The 20,932-nt window shown below is 41.0% G+C and overlaps 1 protein-coding gene across 1 annotated transcript; it reads right to left on the bottom strand.

Moving 5' to 3' along the window:
* Positions 1–838: 838 nt before the first annotated feature.
* Positions 839–11,325, bottom strand: LOC121935237 (keratin, type I cytoskeletal 14-like). Its single transcript, XM_042476538.1, has 8 exons — positions 10,822–11,325; positions 8,983–9,065; positions 7,341–7,497; positions 6,124–6,285; positions 5,906–6,031; positions 4,898–5,118; positions 2,191–2,231; positions 839–1,155 (listed from the first exon to the last, which is right to left on the bottom strand). Exons 1-8 carry the CDS (start codon positions 11,305–11,307, stop codon positions 1,058–1,060), a joined length of 1,374 nt encoding a protein of 457 aa, XP_042332472.1. The 5' UTR covers positions 11,308–11,325; the 3' UTR covers positions 839–1,057.
* Between the last annotated feature and the right edge of the window lie 9,607 nt (positions 11,326–20,932).

Below are 20,932 nucleotides of genomic sequence, written 5' to 3' on the forward strand. Positions count from 1 at the left end.
TGTGAAATCAAGGGTCATAAAACCTTTTCTAAAAAAAAAAAAAAGGATGCTGGTTTTATAAGAATTTGGCATTCTAAATATAAAAATGATTTCAGATTGCTCCATCACATACAGTTTTTTTCACAACTTACTTTGATATTTCTGTGTAGTAATATCTGACTGAATGAAATGATCCTGCAAAGAGTAAGAAAGGGCTCAAAGTCTTCTCATAAATTTTTAAAGCACTTTAAATCGCTGATATGAAACACAAAAATCTGTTCAAATGTACTAAAAGAAATTCCACTGGAAGATCAGTGTCCACGCTTAATCTAAACTGAGTACCAACTGAATTGATTTTAAAAAAATATAGAATGTGTGAAAGAATTGCATGTGATTTTTAATTCAGCACCCCAAAATACATTAAAAAGCTACAATATTGGAAAAGTTTTTCAATTATAGGTTTGTATTATTAAACCATTATTAAATCAAATATCACATTAATATGTCCCATTTTTTTTCTCCCAAGATTTCAATATGGTTTGTGTGTACTTCTTCCTATTTTTACAACAATGATTCTTTGAATGAATCTTGTATTGCTATCTATTGTTTTATATGTATTTTGTTGAATGTACGCCATTGGCAGGTTTCATTTTTATCGATTTTATTGTCTGTATGTACAGCGCTGTGTAAACCTACACCACTATATAAATAAAGTGTAATAATAATAATAATAATAATAATAATAATAATTCAACCTCAGGGATAGTGACTGGCTAAAGTCCATCTAGGGAGATTTATGGCTCTGTAATGATTTAAACCCATGTGTAAAAAGACAAAAGAACACTTGTGTTGTGTTATGACCAGGGAAAGAATACTTTATTAGTTGCTTGCAGATAGGGTATCAACTGAAAAGGCTAGATAACTGTGTGGTTTTGCTTTGGCAAAAGTTTCATGTGTAATTAAAACATGCATATAGAATACACACTACAGAGCGCATGAAAATACTAATGTGTTCAATTCTCTTGGTTGTGTCCATGCTACTTCAATCTTGGGTCACATTTTGGAGAGTCTGTCCTTTTCAGTAGGTGGACTGCTTGACCTGCTCACGAGAAGAAACTACCTTCCCATCTTCAACCTCCTCAACAATCATGCGAACCTGGCGTGAAGTCTTTGACACTGCGAGAGAAAAGGATGTATGAAAAAACACTTTAGCTTGGGAATTCATAACCAGAAGCAAGTTGTGGCTCTCAAACCCATTGACTGGTTAACCCTTTCTGAATTTCAGTCTTAATCTGAAAGGAGCTGTTCATGGTGCTGAAACTATTTGGGAGCTAGTGTTTAATATGTTGGATAGCTCATTTCAAGTTTAGACTGAAATACAGAGCGGATCCACCTCCCATCAGACACGGAAACTACCGTAACTTACAACATAATTTGCAGATGTCAGTTTAACAGGTAGAACGATCAAGATGGGGGCAAGCTCACTACCCAGGGAATCTATAATGGGTCCTGAACCAATTAGAGGGCTTTTGGGGAAACAGTCATAACTTGAGGGAACAAGAAATATTGGAAGGCCGTTATTGCTTTCTATGCTTCTTATGGGGCTTTCCATATGAACCAAAAGTCCTGTGCGCCCCCCCCCACACACACACAGCCTCGTATCATCCTCTTTGGGTGATGCAGGCCAAAACCAGGGGGCCAGAATCTGGCCTGATCCTGGCAGACTGGATGTTGATCTGGTGGATCAGGGCCAATCCCTGGGTAAACAGCCTTTACGCTGGGTCAGTTTGATCCCTGGTTTGCCATGGAGTTTCATGGAAACTCCATGCAAACCCTGGCTGTTCAAATGTCCCCTGCATGATCCTTACCTTTCTGTGACATTGCTTCTACTGAGAAGCCCCCCCCCCCCGTTGCCATGTCTGACATAGAAACAGGGTGCTTTTACCATGGGAGTACAGCGAGGTGCCCCACTGCCATATCAGATGCAATGATAGGGGGCTTCTCAGTAGGAGTGATGGTGCAGAAAGGTAAGGAAAACAGGTTCCCGGTCCAGTGTGTGGACAGTCATATATACACCTTCCCATCCCCACACCGACCCAGGGAGTGAACCAGGTGAGCACCCAGGCCAGAATGGCATGAGCTCAGTGCATTAGCCACAGAGTTCACAGAAGCCCTGGGGTTTTTAGTTTTTTTATTGAAATTTATTCTTACCATCTCTTCCGGATATAGCTGCATTGTACTGGGAACTGATGCTACAAGAAAAGGGATGGAGAGTGAAAATTAATGATAAGTAAGAAAACTCAAAGAGAATACAATACAAATGTCCTAAAGACACATTTTTTAAAAAATAAAATAGACAGGCTATCTAAGGGGAAAAAATAATAACTTATCAGTGGATTAGTTAATATCTTTTAGCCAAATAATTCATGAGTCAAATGTTCAAAAACTCAACACAATTGCTTTTCTGGACAGGGAAGGACATATGAAACAACTTTCTGTTTAAGGAACCAGAGTAGCTTCTTATAATTTTAGAAAAATGCCATCTTTAAAGTTCTCTTCTTGCCCCTTATTACAGTAGCAAATCAAAGTCAAAATAGTCTCAAAACCTGTTGTCTTAACTCTCAACCCTGAAGATGAAAGTTTTCCTTCACCTGTTAGTAATAGCTGCCATCAGTCAACAAAGCCAATTCATCCACTAATCAAACTGATTAAATCTTATAGCCTCAAGCCCTTATTTGCAATTAAATAGGCAGTACTTTACTTCACATTCATTGACCTTTACACAGTGTGAGTGTATCTTTAGTTCTGTCTAGGGAACAAAGGGGGAATGTATTGGCTCCTGGATGTTGTTAGACTGTATCTCTTATCATCCCTTGCTAGTGGCTCCGCAATCTGCTTTCAGTTTAAGGATACCATAAAATTATGATAGCCACAAAATGATACCCATAAGAGACAGTCAGTTTTGACTCATTATTTTATTACTATTCTATCCTCATCTTTAGAGATTCAAAATTGGTAATAAAAGGTCAATTTAAAGCCTGTTGAAAGGGGTTCTGGTTTGCAGCCGAAAAAGATTTTACATAAAACAAGAGTGCTGATGTGCAGACCGGAAAGGTTTTGCATGGAACAGAAGTTCTAGTGCACAGACTGTTTATGGCTTCCATAACAAGAAACTATTAAACAATTAAAATGGAAAATTGAAACATTTTTCTTACTAACATTAATATTAGAATAAGAATTTTGATTTTACTAATAGCAATAGCAATAGTAATAGCATTTATATTTTTATACCTCTTCATAGTGAACTCAACACTCCCTAAGTGGTTTACAACATATGTAAGCCAATTGCCCCCCCCCCCCAACAAACTGGGTTACCATCCTATGAAAGGATGGAAGGCTGAGTCAACCTGGAGCCCTCTGGGATTCAACTCACAACATTGTGGTTGTAGTACCAGCCTTTAATGACTGCACCACCAGGGCTCCTTTACTAATGATTAGCCAAAACAAATAAAGCTCTTTAAAACTAACATTCCAAGCTCTGCACAGGTATGTCTGGGGCTGGTAGACAGGAGGATATTAATGAAGCCAGAACAACATGCTGTGTGCCTTAAAGGCATTTCTGACTTATGACAACCCTAAGGTGAACCTATCACAGGGTTTTCTGGGGCTGAGAGTGTGTGAGTCACCCAGAGTTACCTAGTGTGTTTCCATAATACCCAGTGGCAAAATTGCTAGGTACAAAATTGCCATGTTTGTCATCTTTAGTTAAGACTAATGATAGCTAAGAGGCCAGTGAATGCTTTCTGTCTGATTACAAAACAGCTGGATATTTCTAAAAGGTAAAAATATATTTCTCTACTTCTTCTCACTATCTAAAGATGATGTCATGAAAATAAATGGAATAAAGAGCAAATGGAGACTCGGGAGTAGACTACACAAACTAAATCAATGTAATTATTTCAATAATGAAATAACATTTTTAAGTACTATCTGTTTTTAAGGAGCAATGGATTTTGCTGTTGGGGCATTTAAGCTGTGTACCTCAACCTATGTTCAACCTATATATCTGAAAATAATTGGTATTGTGTGTCTTCGAGCTGTTGTTGACATATGGAAACCCTAAGGCAAACCTGTCATGGGGTTTTCTTGGCAAGATTTGTTGCCCATGCCTTTCTCGGTGGCTGAGAGAATGTGACTTGCCCAAGATCACCCAATGGGTTTCCACGGCTGAGCAAGGATACAAACCCTGGTCTCCAGAATCATGGTCCAACCCTCAAATCACTACATCATACTGGTTCTCATCTTAAAAAAATATATTCCCAGCTATTCAACTAATACCAAACATTCCTATGATCTTCCTTTTAAAGAACACCAGTCTCAAGTAAGAACTTCATCCCTGGAACTTCCTCTTGCTTTGGGAGTTGAGGCAAGCATAAAAGTATTAACTAGCAGCTAGTTAATGGCCAAAACTGTGTTGGAATCAGAAGGTCCATGTCTCCTATTGGAAAGAGAGCAAGAGTGAGGTGGGGGAAGCCCAGCTTCTCATGGAACAGAGCAGCCTGGAAGCAGCCAGTAAAACAAAAGCCCTCTCTTGTGTTCTCTCTAAATGTACCTGTGAAGGTGAGGGAACCAAAAGAAAGCCTTCCTCTGACAATCTCAAGCCTTGGGCAGGCTCCTATGGGATAATATCAGTCTTTCAGACAGTCTGGATCAAAGTTGTACAGGTGTTTTTAGATCAGTGGTTCGCAGACTTTGGTCCTCCCGGTGTTTTCAACTTCAGCCCCAGAAGCCCCAGGCAGCTTGACCAACACTTGGCCAATTCTTGGAACTGAAGTGATAAACATTTTTAGGACCAACGTTTGAGAACCAGTGTTATAGGTCATCACCAGCACTTCCCTCCTCACTGCCCTTTACGTACTGGGCTTCCTCTCCCTCCAGCAGGCGGCGGTAGGTGGCAATCTCCTGCTCCAGGCGGGTCTTGACATCGAGAAGGATCTTGTACTCGTGATTCTGGCGCTCCATGTCACATCTCAACTCAGCCAGTTGCTCTTCCACGCTGGTGATCAAGGCCTGGATCTGGCTGAGCTGAGCACCATAGCGAGCTTCTGTCTCTGCCAAAGTGCCTTCCAGTGCTGCTTTCTGCAGAAAAATAATTTGGAAGGATGGGCCTGAGAGAGTATTCTGGGAATAATAGGGGCTATTGGAATGACATGAAATATCTCAAATCTTGAAATACATTCAGTTGCCCTCAGAGATAGAGATGGGTGAGATGGCCGAGTTAGCCTTTCCTTAACAAAGTACAGTATAGATTTCCACGGTTAGAAACTGGCAATATGATGAAATACATCTTGTCTCATAAATCCATATGCTTCTGAAGCTGGCAAAAGGACTAGTTGCTCATGTCTGGTTGTGATCAATGAGGTTTAGTGGTCCCATTATGATCAAGTCTAACGGAAATCAGTGGTATAAGCTTAATGATGACTTACTTTATCCAGATTGTAGCCTTTGAGACTGAAATGTCAAAATAAAGAGGTATTGCATGGGGGGGGGGAGTCACCCTGTCATATTGTCTCTTCCCCATTGCCTGCTAGGATTTAATTAGGATTACTAAAATGTGGTGGATTCTGGGATTTATAATCCCCAAAAATATCTACCTTTTTTTCCCCTGTGGTTTTTTTCTTAACCTTTCCTTTTTCCTTCAGTTTTATCTATAGTTTTCTGCTCAACAGACAAAAGTGTTCTTCGGATAAGATCAGTGGTATGGTTCTCTTTGGCCCACCCTATTCCTGAAATCATGGTTATGTAATGGTCATACAACAAATGGAAAATATGAAAAAGGTGCACTTCCTAGACTTTGCCACTGAGACAGAACAAAAAATCTATTGGCTATTCCTTTTTATATCATCCCGATTAAGTGCCCTCATACCATGCTAAGTTGAGCCTGGAGCTCTATCTCTAAGCCTTGAACAGTACGTCTCAGTTCTGTGATTTCAGTTTTGCTGCTCTGCAGCTGTTCTGTGTTGGTGGCAACTTCACGGTTCAGCTCTTCTGTCTGCAAATGAAAAGAGAAAACACACCATTTACATACAAGTCAAAGCAATGTCATTCATTCTGGAAAGTCCATTTATCAAAAAGAAGGCCCACCTTGGTAAAGAACCACTGTTCAGCATCTTTACGATTCTTCTCAGCCAAGGTCTCATACTGTTCACGCATCTCTGATAGGATCTTGGTCAGGTCCACCCCAGGAGCAGCATCCATTTCCACAGAGATTTCTCCACCAAGCTGGCTTCGGAAAATACTCATTTCCTATAGAGGGAGAAAATCAGAAAGTTTAGCTGTATTTCTGTCCTAAATGTAACAGTTCAGAACTTCACAGAAAGCTGTCTTATTCTAGGTCAGGTTCACTATCAGTTACCCAACAAGCTTAAAATTGTCTGTTCCAGGAGTGAGGAACCTGTGTACCTCCAATAATGGCAACACTCTTCCATTTAGACTGCAATTGGTATGTTTTACCTATATAGCACCTAGTCAATTTCCAGATATAACAGTATAGAGGCTTCTTCAAAAATTCAAGGTTCTCTGCTTAAGAAAGGGGAAGTTAGTCCCACACAGGACAGAATGTGCCCAGATCTCAATGGAAATTACTTTGCTGCAGGTAATGGATTTGAGAGTTTATTTCTTGTGTTTTATTGCCCTTTATCCTTGGTCTCCACATGGCCAAGAAGGGGAGTGTCCTCTGCCTTCATTGATATCCCCCTAGATCATCTTAACTGATGACAGAAGTAACATCTGAGACAAAATATAGGCCTGTGACTCTAACATTGTCACTTCTCTCCTCCTGCGTGACTTTTAACATCTTTGCCTGCTGAAGAAACCAGTGAAGCGTCAAAAGATTACTTGATATATTTTGTGCATTTTGGTTAGTCCTATAAAGGTATCAATGTTTTGTGGATTTTGGATTTTGGATTTTGTAACATTTGGGGGGTTACTTTATTAGCAATGGACTCTAGGCTTGCTTGCATACAAAGCATGTGTTACACTGATAGCTGATGGCTCAAATATCACGGAGGCGGTGACTCTGCTATAGGTTTCCATTCAACTTTACAGTAACTATCCAAGGTGTTGAATTCTAGGACCAAAATAGGTCAGGATCTTAGACAGTTCCTTTAAAGGCTGGGGTCAAAACTCCACAGACACAAAAGCTGTCAGCTAACAGTGGAATAGCCACCACTGGTGTGTTCTACTACTCAATCATGGCTTCTGGGTTGTTATAGCACTGAAGCCATCATGCACGGGAGGTTCAAGCACTTTTCTTGTAGACTGATCACACATTCAGATTTACGGGTGGCTTTGCCTCTCACCTCCTCATGGTTCTTCTTCAGGTAAACCAGTTCCTCTTTCAGGTTCTCAATCTGCATTTCCAGATCTGCCCTAGCCAAGGTCAGCTCATCTAAGACCCTGCGCAGCCCATTGATGTCAGCTTCAACGTTCATACGCATAGCTTGTTCTGTCTCAAACCTGGAAGTACAAAGGGCAAATTAAATGACATATCCTTATCCCAGTTCGCAACCACTTCCACTCTTGTTCCCATATAGCAACGGTGGTCAACCTGTGGCTCTTCAAAGGTCGTTAAATTGCACTCTCTAGCATCCTTCACTTTTGGCTATGCTGGCTACGGCTGATAGGAGTTGCAGTCCAAAAATAGGGAGATAGTTATACTTTGCCCACCCCTGCCATAGTTTAAGTGTAATTTGTTTTTATTTTATCTTTTGCAATCTATGTTTATATCTTCAAGTCCACTCCCATGGTCACAGTTTCAATTGGCTAGAACATTCATCATCATGGATGATGTTTGCCTATTTTCATCTGGAAATTTCATTCACACACACACTCAGCCAGTCTAGTGTTGCATTAGCTGGGGGCCAAGTGAGACATGTTGTTGTAAACATCAGGATGAATTGGGACCACTAAATAGGGGAAGGGAAGCTTTAACTGCTTGTTTCTACCATGACCCTAATCAAAAGTCCTCACTCTGTCCCAATACATCTACTTACAGCAAATAGTGAATGCAGGCATGGGAGTGGGTACTTTCATTTCTAAGCAAGAAGGGGGAGGGGAATGTAAAACCCTCTTCCAGTGCCACAGTCAAAATCCATGTATAGTGAGTGTGCTTAATGAAGAACTACACAGTATCAAACCATGTGACAAACTGGCCCATAGAGGAAGTGGTTTAGATCCAACCAGCAGAGCTGGGAAACATGTGAACCTCCAGATTTTAGAGGACTACAATTCCCACCATCCATTGCTTTTGCTAGCTAAGTCTGATGAGAGCTGCAGTCCACCAACCTCTGGAGGGTCACAGATCATCCACCTCTGCCCTATGAATTTTCCTTCCACACCTTGTATCTTCCTAAGCTCACCAGCTGACTTTGGCTGCATTCAGATATGCAGACATATATCTTGCATTTCTCTTCATAGCCATTTATCCAGAGAAAAAGATATGAAATAACTTCTTTTCCAATTATTTGCTTTGGTAACTAGTTACCTTGTGTGGTAACAAGCTGGAACAAAGTTACATTTCCACGTGCTCATAACTATGGCTGTAAATGACTACTTTTCCATGGAACGGGGAAGGGTTGTCTGTCTGTTTCACAAAGTATGCAGTTAATGTCTTTTCATTCCAAATAGGCATTTCCAAAAAAAAATTATCCAAAATTATACATACTGGTATATGTGCATTTGAACTGAGAACTATAGTGCAACTTTCCATGATGAGCAAAATCTGCTTGTAAATACACATCTTATCTTCAGAATTTGTGGATCAGGCTGGAATGCTTTGAAGTGCCAAATAAAATCCTCAAGCGTCCCTGCTTTGCCTCTGCTTTGGCTGCTGTTCACATATTTGATTTGCAACCTCAGCTCTCAGATCCCTGACATCAATCTCCAGTTCTTAATATGTCTGTAACTGAGCTGAGACACATCCTCTGGCAAAAACAAACTTACTTGGTTCTGAAGTCGTCAGCAGCCAGGCGCGCATTGTCAATCTGCAGGACAATGCTAGCATTGTCAATAGTGGCAGCTATTATCTGGGAAGAGAAAAGACACATACTAAGGAGCAGCCTTAAAGAGATGCCTAAATTATCTGTTCTGAATTCAAAAAGGACTAAAGCAGACATTATTAGAATCACAGAACCATAGAACTGACTGCGATGGCCATCCAATCCAACCCCTTGCCATGCAGGAAAGCACAGCTAAATCATTCCTAGGAGATGGCCGTTCAACCTCTAAAATCTCCACAGAAGGAGAACCCAACCACAAAAGTCTATGCCACTTTTGAATAGTTCTTGCAACCAAGAAGTTCTTCCTAAAGTTTAAGTGGAATCTCTTTGCTTGTCATTTGAATTAACTGATTCATGTTCTAGTCTCTGGGAGAGGCAAAAACAAGCTCTGTCCATCCTACACATATCATCCCTCCAGATATTTAAAGATGACTATCATATCATCTCTAAGCTTGCTCTTCTCCAAGTTAAACATATTCCATTCACTAAGTTTTCTTGAAATTTCTCAGAGGGCTTGGTTTGCAGACCTTAACTGAGGTGTAAAGGCAAAAGCTTGGAGCAGAAATAATGTTTAGAAACTTTGCTCTTTTTTTCTTTTTTCTTTTTTTGGACCACAGTTTATGGCTACTGGCCATATGGCTAGGATTCTGGAGGCTATAAAGTACAATTCACACCATCCCTTATCACTGGTCAGGCTGGCTAGAAAAGTGCTGGGAGTCATAGACCAAACCAAAACATTTGCAAGACCCGCAGTTGCCCACCTCTTCCGTAAAGCAACAAAGAAATTGGTTCTATGATTTTTGTAATTCCTTTGTTGGTTTGAATTAAACTAAAGCTTCTAGGGAACCATGCTACCCAAAAGGCCAACAGCATTTTTCTTTTTTGGCTGTACATGCTGAATTAAAGAATGTAAGGAGCAATGATGCCAATGGTTAGTCAGAGCAATGGATGAGTAAACAGACAACAATCTGGGAGCAAAACCAAGAAGCCTCAGGCACGACACCTTTCAGAGATAGTTCTTGATCCACAAAATGCAGTCTACTTGACAGGTTGAATTAAACAGATGTGTCATACCGCTCTTTTGTTTATTTAGCAAATCCACTGCACAAAGGAGTCCACTAATCACTCACCAAAGCCTGGTGCAAGATCATTGCTACTGTTACTCATCAACAGTCTCTCATGCAAGACTAGACAAAAGAGTAAACTATTTCACAGCCCAGTCCTGCAGCATGATCAACCCCTGGGTGACTGCAGCAGTTTGGCAGAAGGAGCTCAGGAACCCATGCTTGGGATATAAGTAACATCCAGAACATATTAATGAGGCCATACTTCTACTGGAACCGAGCTTGGAAAAGCTTGTAGCAAGACAGGCTTGTCTTACATTGATGACGTATAAGAAGCACTGTAGTACCTACATTGACACAAATTATTCATAGCAGCTACATATATATTTGGAATTGTAAAAGTCAGTGAAACAAAATTTTGAAGGCCTTAAGATGAAGCTGCAGAACCAGCGGCTCTCCAGATGTTTGTCAACTACTGTTTATCCTTCATTGTTGTCTACAATATATCAGGTCTTTTTGTGAGGAGGAGCTCAACTTCGTAATTTATAGAGCCTAGGAAAATAATATTTTGATGACAACTCTCAGAATCCCTCAGCCTAGAACATACTGGGGGTTAGAGTCCAAAATCCAATTGTTCCATCCTACGGCAAATTGGAACCCACCCTGCTACACTTATCTTGCGAATGCATCCTTTTCTTTTACCAGTCCCCAAGCCATACCTTGCCCTTCAAATCTTCAATGGTCCTGAAGTAATGGCTATAGTCACGATCTGGAGCAGGTCCTTGCTTCTTGTACCACTCCTTGATCTTAATCTCCAGATCAGTGTTGGCTTCCTCCAGGGCCCGCACCTTGTCCAAGTAGTTAGCCAAGCGGTCATTCAGGTTCTGCATGGTTTCCTTCTCACCCCCAGCCAGAAGGACATCTCCCCCAGCAACAAAGCTGCTACCCCCAAAGCCAGCACTGAAACCTCCTCCAAAGCCTCCTCCAAAATTGCTGCTGTAGCTGCTGCCTCCATAGCCACCACCAAAGCCACTGCCTACCCCAGAGACATAGCGGGAAGAAGAGATGCCCCCCATTCCACCATGCATGCTTGGAGCTCTGTATCCCCCACCAAGGTGGGCAGAAGAAAGTCGAGAGGAGCCCCCACCAAAGGAAGACCCCTTTACAGAGGAGGAGGAGGTGTATTGCCTGTAAGTTGTGGCCATGTTCTAGAAAATAGAGGCACCCCCAGAAAAACTTCCCTGCGATACTCTAAGAAGCTCAAGAGAGTTAGCAGCTCTATGTCTGTATTCCCCTCTTATACTTGGAATAGAGGCGTTGCCACGGCCAATTTTTTTTTTAAATCTTTCTTTTCATTCCCTCCAGGTTTCATCACCTCAGGCATCCATGCCAAAATTCCCTAGCCATTCTTTCCCCCCGTGTTTATTCATGCTTAAGTCACATTACGACATAGAAACTGTGCCTTTTAAAAAAAAGGTGGAGTTTTCTTTTTTACTTAACTGTTCCTTCTTTTGTTCTTCCATGTATCGTCAGCCCTTACTCAGATGGGCTGATTCTTCACCCAAGGCTATAGATATTTTTTAAAACATTGTATGCCAAGGGACCGTGGCATGTTAAAAGAAGTCCTTGAGGGCTCCTCCTTCATACCTGTCTGAAAAGTCAGACCTCTTCGTCCAACCACACCCCTCCCATGCTCCGTGTTGTCTTTGTGAAGCTTCTGCCATCCATGAGTTCTTTCTGGAATGCGAAGTATGGACTCGTTTCCATTAAGCAGTGTCCGAACAACTTTCTCTTGACACTGTGAGCATTTCTACCTAGCCATCTTAAGTAAATAGCAGGTTAGGTCTCTTGGTAGACTTTACTTGTCTGATACTTCTGAACACTACTGCTTCAGACAACAAACAAACCTGTCTTCCATCTGTTTACTACCTGGACCTCGTTTGCACTAGACAATTATAGAACTATATTCGACTTTAGAAAGCCAGTATGGTGGGTTGAATGTTGGACTTGGACCTCAGGAGGCCAGGGTTTGAATCATTGCTCAGCCATGGAAACCCATTGGGGATATTGGACAAATCGTAATCTCTCAGCCTCAGAAGAAGTCAATGGCAAACATCTTCTGAACATATCTTGTCCAGAAAACTCCATAATAAGTTTGCCTTAGAGTAGCCATAAATTGTAAATTACTTGAATACACAACAACAACAGTTTAGGCACTTTGAATTTTCAGCCAGAGTGCTCCAATGCCTCACAAAACTACAAACCTTAGGAATCTATAGGATGTTGTTAACCCCTGATGTAGGAAGATTAGTCTCAGTAATGCATACTCCCACAGAGTTATATCTCTGAGAGAGTTTTACTGACTGCATAAGAATGAAATATGCAGACTGATTTTCCTAGTGGATATTGAGGTTTAGCAAATAACTAGATGAGTAAAATACAGTTAAACCAGGCTTTTCTCAGATTGGGAGAAATTGGCTTACAGAAGCATATGTGCTGCCAAAGTGGAGAATGTGAGGTTTTTTTGGGCTCCAGGCCATAGTTGTGTTGTCTGTGCAGGCAACAGTAGGCTGGATTTCAGATCCAAGAAGTGATCGGTGACAGAAGTCAAAGTCTGAAGAGAATTCATGAGGCAGACAATCTTCTAGAAAGTTCACAAGTCCTTCCAGGTTGTGTGTTTGCCATTTTAAGTGAGTGAAGGAAAGGTGACATGGCGGGAGAGGATTAGCCATCATTCTCTATCCTGCCAGTTTAGCAATAAACTGTGTGAAACCTTTGGCCCTCTAGGATAATCATCAATCCTGTTATATTATGTTATATTGTTTATCCATCTAGTATGTTTTCAGTTATGTCTTTCATTATAATGTGGGCTACCTTGAGAACTGATTCCCTGAGGAAATGGCAGAATATTAAATTCAACTCTCATCATCGCCATCATTGCTCATGATGGATGGGGCTAATGGCGGTGTTAGCCAAAAACATCAAGTAAACACAAGGCTAGAGAAGGCTGATTGAACCAAAATAACATCTGTTCTGGCTGGCAGCATCTCTCCAGGGGTGTAGGCAAAGGTCTTTCCAATTTACTACATGACTCTTTCTAACCTTCTTGGATGATAGTGCCCCCCAGAACCACACTTTGATAAAAAGTCTACACGGAAGCATAGGCATTCTATGATATTGTCAATTGCACAATTTCTTACCTTCCAACATTTAACAGATAAAAACTGGGCCATGTTTGGCCCAGAAAGATGGCAAAAGATGTTAAAGAGGAAGAACACATGGATTCGGAAAGGCTGAACCAGTTTGCCTTTAGGTGAAAAATGATCCTGAAACCAAATTGCAGTGGATACCCAGGGCATACTGTATAGTGCTATAACAGTGTAGTGTGATAGGCTTGTGCATTACACTATGAACCTACTTTTCTTTATATCTGGGCTGTACCACTTAAGAGTGCAAAGGGACAAAGCTCATGAAACCTCTATAATGCATGATTGCACACACAGTTCCATGCAAATAAAAAAACATCCTAACATCCCAGCGAGAAATATAGGGAGGGGCTCTTTTTTCCTTTTGTTTTCTTTTCTGTTGCAATTGAAGTTGACATTTTAATACCTTTCTTTTATTGCTTGTTATCTGTAGTACTCACATGACCAATAGAGTAATGGCTTCTGCTTTCATTGAACTCCCCTAATATGATCTTAACTGACATCTCAGACAGAACATCTGTGACTTAAACAATGTTACATTTGACTCCTATATGATTCTTAACATCTTTGCCTGATGAAGCACCCAGTGAAGCTTCAAATGCTTGCATAATGTATTTCATAGTTGGCCCAATAAAGGCATTGCTACTTGTGGATTTTGGATTTTGTTGTGTCGATGTTAAGGTGTATTTGTTACACACAGAAGATGCTGGGTTCATGTGCAAACATCTCCAAGCTGGCTAAAAATTTACACAATTATGAAGCATGTTTTGACCTAAATGAGAATTTCCAAATATTGCAGGATATCAAAATGACTCATGTCCAAAGCAGTGTTTGTAGATGAAACGGTCCATCCAAAAGCCCAAAGCTGGAAACAACAGGAGGAATGAGAGCAAATAAAACACACTGCATCTACTTATATTATGAAGTATTTATGGACTATAATACATTTCCAAATATTTCCATGAAAAAAGTTAGTTTCCCGAGAAAAGGTCTAGTCTACCCACTGAGCTGCTCATTTGTTTGATGCATCATGGTTTACTGATAAGGGGGGAAAGACATTAGACACTTTCCCTTTCAAATATTTTGCCCTGGCTGGATCCTAGTTAATCTTTTGCTGTCCTACTTTTTCAGCTGCTTTTATAATGTCCCAGCTTCTATCTCTTCCTGGTTATAATGGCATTGGATTATTTCAAATATAAGAGGCAGTCCACCTCTCAATAACAGTTTTTAAGGAATATGGTCAGGGGTTGTTAAGGAACATGATCTCTGTTTCCTGCTAAATTCTCTTTCACAAGAACATTAAATCTGAATAGAGACTACAGACTATTTGCTCTCTAAGCAAATTCCATGAAACTAAAAGGAGGAGGTAGGATAAGAAATTAGGAAAGAGAAAGGCATTTGGAAGCTCCAGGAGATCAAGGCTTACTGAGGAAGGCATCAACCAATACATCTTACTAGTCTCTTTCTGCTATATCTAAAATCCATTCAGGAGCTGAGAAGGCCACTCCTCTGAACAAGACTTTAATGAGAGCATCCGGGGAATTAATGTTTTTTATACACTCTATATGCATACTGTCTAACATTGCACAAATGAAAACTAAGACTCATATGGCCCAGCAACATCAGAGTGTGGTCAAAATTGTGAGAAATAACACACAAGCTAGGAAAGGTGGCATCAGTTTGCTTTTGCCTGATCCTACTGGGAAGGGCAAGATTCCTGCCCTCTCTTCCCACCGGCTGGAGCAAATGGGCACAAACTACTTTTGCACTTTAAACTAAATTTGCAGCATTTGACATAATCTGGGAACAAAGGAGGAGAAGGAGAGAGAAACTAGGGTTTTAGAAGCAGCCAAAAAAGTCAGACATCAGATACTCAACTGGGACTGTCCTTTCCAGATCAGGACAGCTGGAGGCTATGTGTGAACATCCTTTCAAACATTATTAGTTTGCTTATTTAGTTTTTCAATTCATCCAGTCTCAAACACAGTGCCTAGAAGTGGATAATTAGAATGGATTTTGCTCTTACTTACATCAAAATGTTTAATACTGTAGTGTTAGTCATTCCATCAGATTTGTTTATAGGAGATCCCTTTCCGTTCCATCCATGTGATGTGATCACAACCTCTTTATCACTGATACATATTCATACACACAGTTTGACTTAGGGGTCATCTATGTTGTGTCATAGTGTTCCCTTGAATGTCCTGCCAACCATTTTGCTATCTTCAAAGGCAGGTCCTAACAATTCCATCCCTGAAGCTACAAATAATAGGTTTTCCAAACCGTCTCTGTAGAGTGAAATAAAAAAGCCTGCAAGCGAGAGAGAAATTGCAGCTTGTGAAAAGACATCCCATCAGCTGTGTGAGAGGCTTCCACAGAGAGAGAGAAAAGTTCCTGGAAATGATACACAGAGATAATGGAATGAAACATGTCTTCACAATTTCTTTGGCTCCTTTTTGATAAATAATTGTGAGGACAGGATGTGCAGCACCATAATTAACTCTGCAGAGCCTTTTTTATTAGAAATGGCAGCTGAAAGCTCTATAAATTCACTCGTAAACCATTAATTGTTGGGGCATGTTCTGAAACAGAAACAAGTTTATCTGTCATGGATGCACAGCAACCTTGGAAATATATTTTAGTGTAGAGAATTTTAAAATTCTTAGCATAATTGCATTGCTATGATGTTTTGGTCACAAGCAACCTGTGGACAGAAGCAAAGATTTGACTTATTGGAGGATGGTGCCACAATTTGACAGTAGAATCATAGAATCATAGAGTTGGAAGAGACCTTAAGGACCATCCAGTGCAACCCCTGTCATGCAGGAACTCACAATCAAAGCACCGCCAAAAGATGGCCATCTAGCGTCTGTTTAAAAACATCCAAAGAAGGAGACTCCACCACTCTCCTAGGAAGTGTGTAGGGTAGAATTCAGAAACATACTTCTCATCTGCATTCCAGAAATAAATCCGGTTTTTCACTGGTGCCACAACCAACTACAGTTCCCAGAATTCCACAGCATTGAGCCAGGGCAGTTAAAGTGGTGTCAAACTGGATTTATTTCTGCAGTGTGGATGCAGCCAGTGCCGTATTCATCTGGAGTATCAGTATGAAAAGAGATCTTATAACACCACTAATTGAGTAAAATATATTGTAATGTAAGCTTTTGTAGACTTGGGGCTGGAACAGACCAGGAAGAAGGGGTGGCTTGAAGCCAGCCCTTTTGAAGACAGATTGGGGCCGCGGCAAACACACGCCACAGCCTCAGTCCACCTTGACCTGGCCCAAAAAGGAGCAGAAAAGATCCACTCCTTTTTGAGCTGGGAAAGAGGCATCTTTCCCAGCCCCACCATAGGTCAAAGCCATCTTCAACATCCTCTAGATTCATCTTGAAATCCCCCATTTCTTGGTTGTCACCCAATTTCAAGGTGACTCCAGGGTGGCTTCCCTTCTGAATGGCTTTAAAATGTGGTAAAGTGTCCTTCTTTGGAGGTTTTTAAACAGAGGCTGGATGGGTATGTTTGGCTGTGTCTACATGGCAGAATGGGGTTGGATTGAATGGTCTTTGAGGTCTCCTCCAACTCTATGTTTCTATGATTTTATGAGTAGGAGATTAAACAAATTCATAGAAGAATAACAACAACAATAACAACAACATACATTTTTATTTCTTACCCGCCTCTCCCCAAGCTCAAGATGGGGTACAACATAGATTAAAATCCAATCTATAACTAAAGACATGAAACCATTTAAGCACATAGGTTAAATTAAATGGTTTAAAGGAACTTAATAGTGTTTTACCATTAAATCTAATTAAACAGATCTGGCCCTATAAGCATCAAGGCTGGGAGATTATCAGGATACCACATGTAAACGGTTCTCCCAAATATCAGGTCATAAGTGTAAAAAACAATATGTTGTAAATATGCTATCCTATGCATGTTTATTCAAAGGAGAGTCCCATTAATGGGGCTTACTTTTGATAAGAATTTGTAAGACTCACACCCTCAGAGTCTGAAGAGTTTTAAGCAGAATACTGTAGTAATTCTTACAACGACCCTATACAATAAATTAATATCCATATTCCCATAGTGAAAACAGCAAGGCAGTTAGTTGCTCAGTGTTAGTAGTTTGTCAAAGGCTCCTGATGGTTTCTGTGGCTAAAGCACCCTTGGAACTGTGAGCCTCCTAATTTAAAGATGATTCATGGTCATCAAGATTTCATCAGCTTTTCTAAATAAAGAATAAAGCAATAAAATGTCTAGCCACTCTACACTTTCTATTCTAAGTACAGACTAATAGGGATGGGGAAAACATTGATCCAGCAGATGTTTTGGACTACAGCTTCTAAATTTCTTCACCATTGACAATGCTGAGTGAGGCATCTAGGATTTGCAATCCAAAAAACAGCTTGTTCAGGCTTGGGAGGTGGCTAAAATATTTTCTGATCTTCAGGGCTTGCCCACTCTTATTAAATAACCCCTTTTCCCTTAGTAGAAGACAACAGTGGCATTTGGACTTAGCACATATCTGAACCGCTTAAGTGTCTCACCCAGGGTGCATCTACACTGTAGAAATAATGCAGTTTGACATCACTTTAACTTCCATGGCAGAATCCTGGGATTTGTAGTTAGAGGAGGCTAAAGAAAGACCATATAAACCTACAAATCTGAGGATTCCATAGGATGGCACTACAACACTTAAAGTGGTATCAAACTGTAGCTGCAACCTTTAGTCTTCCAAAGTGGTGTCAAATTGCTGTGTCTTTCAAAAATTCAGAAATTCATTCAGGGGTTTATTCTGTCCAGCTCTCAAATTAATCATACTGTAGTTTGTTTAAAACCTTCCCTAAAGCATGCATTTAAATAAATATGTATATATTTCCAAATATTTTAACAGCTCTTACAGCTGAGAATAGACATGGCAAGGAGAGGAAGATGAGGAGCAGATACAGTGATTAGCTCTAAACACAGCCAAGACATATTCTAGCTTGAGAAAGCCTTGAGTGAGAGTGGCATGATCTGACACCTTGCACACCAGGAAAATCAGGGGCTGGGATAAGAGTCTCAGGGGCTGGGATATGTAGTTTGGTAAAGTACTTAGAATCCTCTGTCAAAAGCATTAATGTTCTCTAGAAGAGAATTCCAAACACTTCACCAAAATGTAAATATCAGGATTCTGTATAGTGGTGGCATAACAGTTACCTTGGAATGAACCTAATAGATGTGCATAGTGCAGATAAACACTAAGATCCAATCCTATGTTGTTGTTGTGAAGCTCAGCTACATTGTACCATCTTTCACACTCCAATGTAAATGATGACAACATAAATATTTATTTAAAATATTTATATCTTGCCACTCCATACTTAATTTAAAACACAAGCAATCACCCAGCCAACCAGCCATGCTCAGGATGCTAACAGGCTATTTTATCAACCGCAATGTGCTTTTGCATATTGTGTTGAACTTGCATCTGAGTTATCTTGATTTCCTTTTCCCTTGCCACTCCCCTTTCCTTTATGTCTTTTTAGACTGTCAGCCTGAGGGTTGCATCTGTCTAGTCTTTTAACAATATTGGTATGTAAACCACTGTGAGTCTCCCTAGTTGCATAGCCAAGTATAATGTTATATCCATATGGTGCATAACCTGCACTCCCAGTACCACTCTCTGTGAAGCACCAACTGAGAATCAGTACAGAGTAATTCATAAGAGCCTCAGGGGCTGTGCCAGTTCAGGGCCATGGCAACTGCACACCGCACTCCCAAACTGCCCTTTACAGGGTGCAAAAAGGAGCTGCAAAAAGCGGCTCCTTTTTATATCCTGCAAAGGGCGTGATAGCCTTGGCAACTTGGCTTTACGGTGCTTCTTTGGTGTTGCGTTGTCCAGACACAGCACCAGAGGAGTGCTGTGATGCCGCATGTCATGCAGTGCAGTGCACAACGTCACGGCGCATGGGGGCAGAGTTGGGACATGTATCATGAGGACCCTACATTCCGATTCCACATCCATGCTGGCCTTTAAGACCAGTACGCACAGCTCCTCAGTCTAAGATTTAATGTGGAAGACTCAAGTTCAAATCCTCTCTCACCCAAGAAGCTCACTGGGTGACCTTCGACCAATCACTGAAACCTCTTTTAGCTGAGCCTATTTCATGATTTGAACATTGGACTACGACTCTGGAGTCCCGGGTTCAAATATCCACTCAGCCATGGAAACCCACTGGGTGGCCTTGGATAAGTGACACTGTTTCAGACTCTGAGAAAAGCAAAGGCAACCCCCTTCTGAAGAAAGCTTGACAAGAATACCCTGTAATAGGGTTGCCTTAGGATCATCATAACTCAGAAACGAAGGCACACAGCAGCAATAACCACCTCACAAAGTCATTGTGAGTATAAAATAGGGTGAGGAGAAAGAATCATGCATGCTTCCTTCAAGTCCTTGGAGGAAGGTGGGATCTAAATGGGCTTGGGGAGGGGGGGGATGGATGATCAGCTTAGATACAAGCTTCCTCACCTTATATGTCAAATGTTTTCTTCAACAGGGCATACTCAGAATTGGCAAAAGTTTCAATTAACTGGAGCCAGAGTTAGAGTAATCATTTTCTTTGAAGGGGGACCCTTAGGCTGTTTCTGAGCACCTTTTGAACATATAATTAATTTCATTAAACCCTGGAACCAAGTCTGTACATGCAGGTTTTTAATCTGACTGTTACTGCACAGAATCTGACACAATAATTGTTTCAATATATTGCAGTACTTCTGAGTTATCTATGAGTGGCAGTTTGAATGCTGACGCAGTGGAAATCTGATAAAATAGGTGTGATAATAGAGTAAAGTAGATGCTACAAAGAATCTGTGTGGGACACTCAGAGACTATTCTGGCCTATATAGTGCTTGTTACGGGCAAAAGAATATTAATTGCATTCCTATCCTTGCACAAAGATCTTGGGACTTCCTCGGAGTCACTACTATAAATGCTACTGATTCAAATAAGTTTGTTTAATCCATGCTAAAACTTTAATTGATAACTTAGGAGCAATTTTAAGTCTCCAGGGGAAAAAATATTGGCCCAAGGCCAGTGCATCATTGAGTGATTTAATTTTTTTTTAAGGCCAGTGATTTCAAAGCAGCTACTTTTTCTCAGGTGTTTTTGATCTGAGATGTTTCTGTAATAAGGGGTGAAACAAAAAGAAAGGAGGGAAGGAAGGAGGGAGGGAGGGATGGATGGAAGGAAGGCTTTTGTTACAGATGATGGAAAGATCTTTGGATCTTTTGCCACCTGTAATCGAATGGTCCTGACAGGATGCTGCTGGTTAGTGGGTCAGTCAGTGGTGTCAATCGGTGGTTGCAAGGAGTGCGGACTGCACCAGGTGACACCTCGCAGTAGGCGTGGGATCCTTCTCCGACTGTGACAGAGGGGCAAGCGTGCCCCTTGTGACTTTGTCTCCAGGCTTGCTTCCTTCCTGGGGAGGGACTTGGGCCAGCAACAAAGCCACAAGGGACAAGCAATGGAGGGTGACAGGCTGCTGCCACTTCCCCTCCAACAGCTCCCCCTGCGCCAGATGGGAGGAACCGAGGGGAGGGAACCAAGGTGGCGACGAGGGTAATATGCCCTCATGGC

The sequence above is a fragment of the Sceloporus undulatus genome, chromosome 6 (genome assembly GCF_019175285.1).
Source record: "Sceloporus undulatus isolate JIND9_A2432 ecotype Alabama chromosome 6, SceUnd_v1.1, whole genome shotgun sequence".
NCBI lineage: Eukaryota > Metazoa > Chordata > Lepidosauria > Squamata > Phrynosomatidae > Sceloporus > Sceloporus undulatus.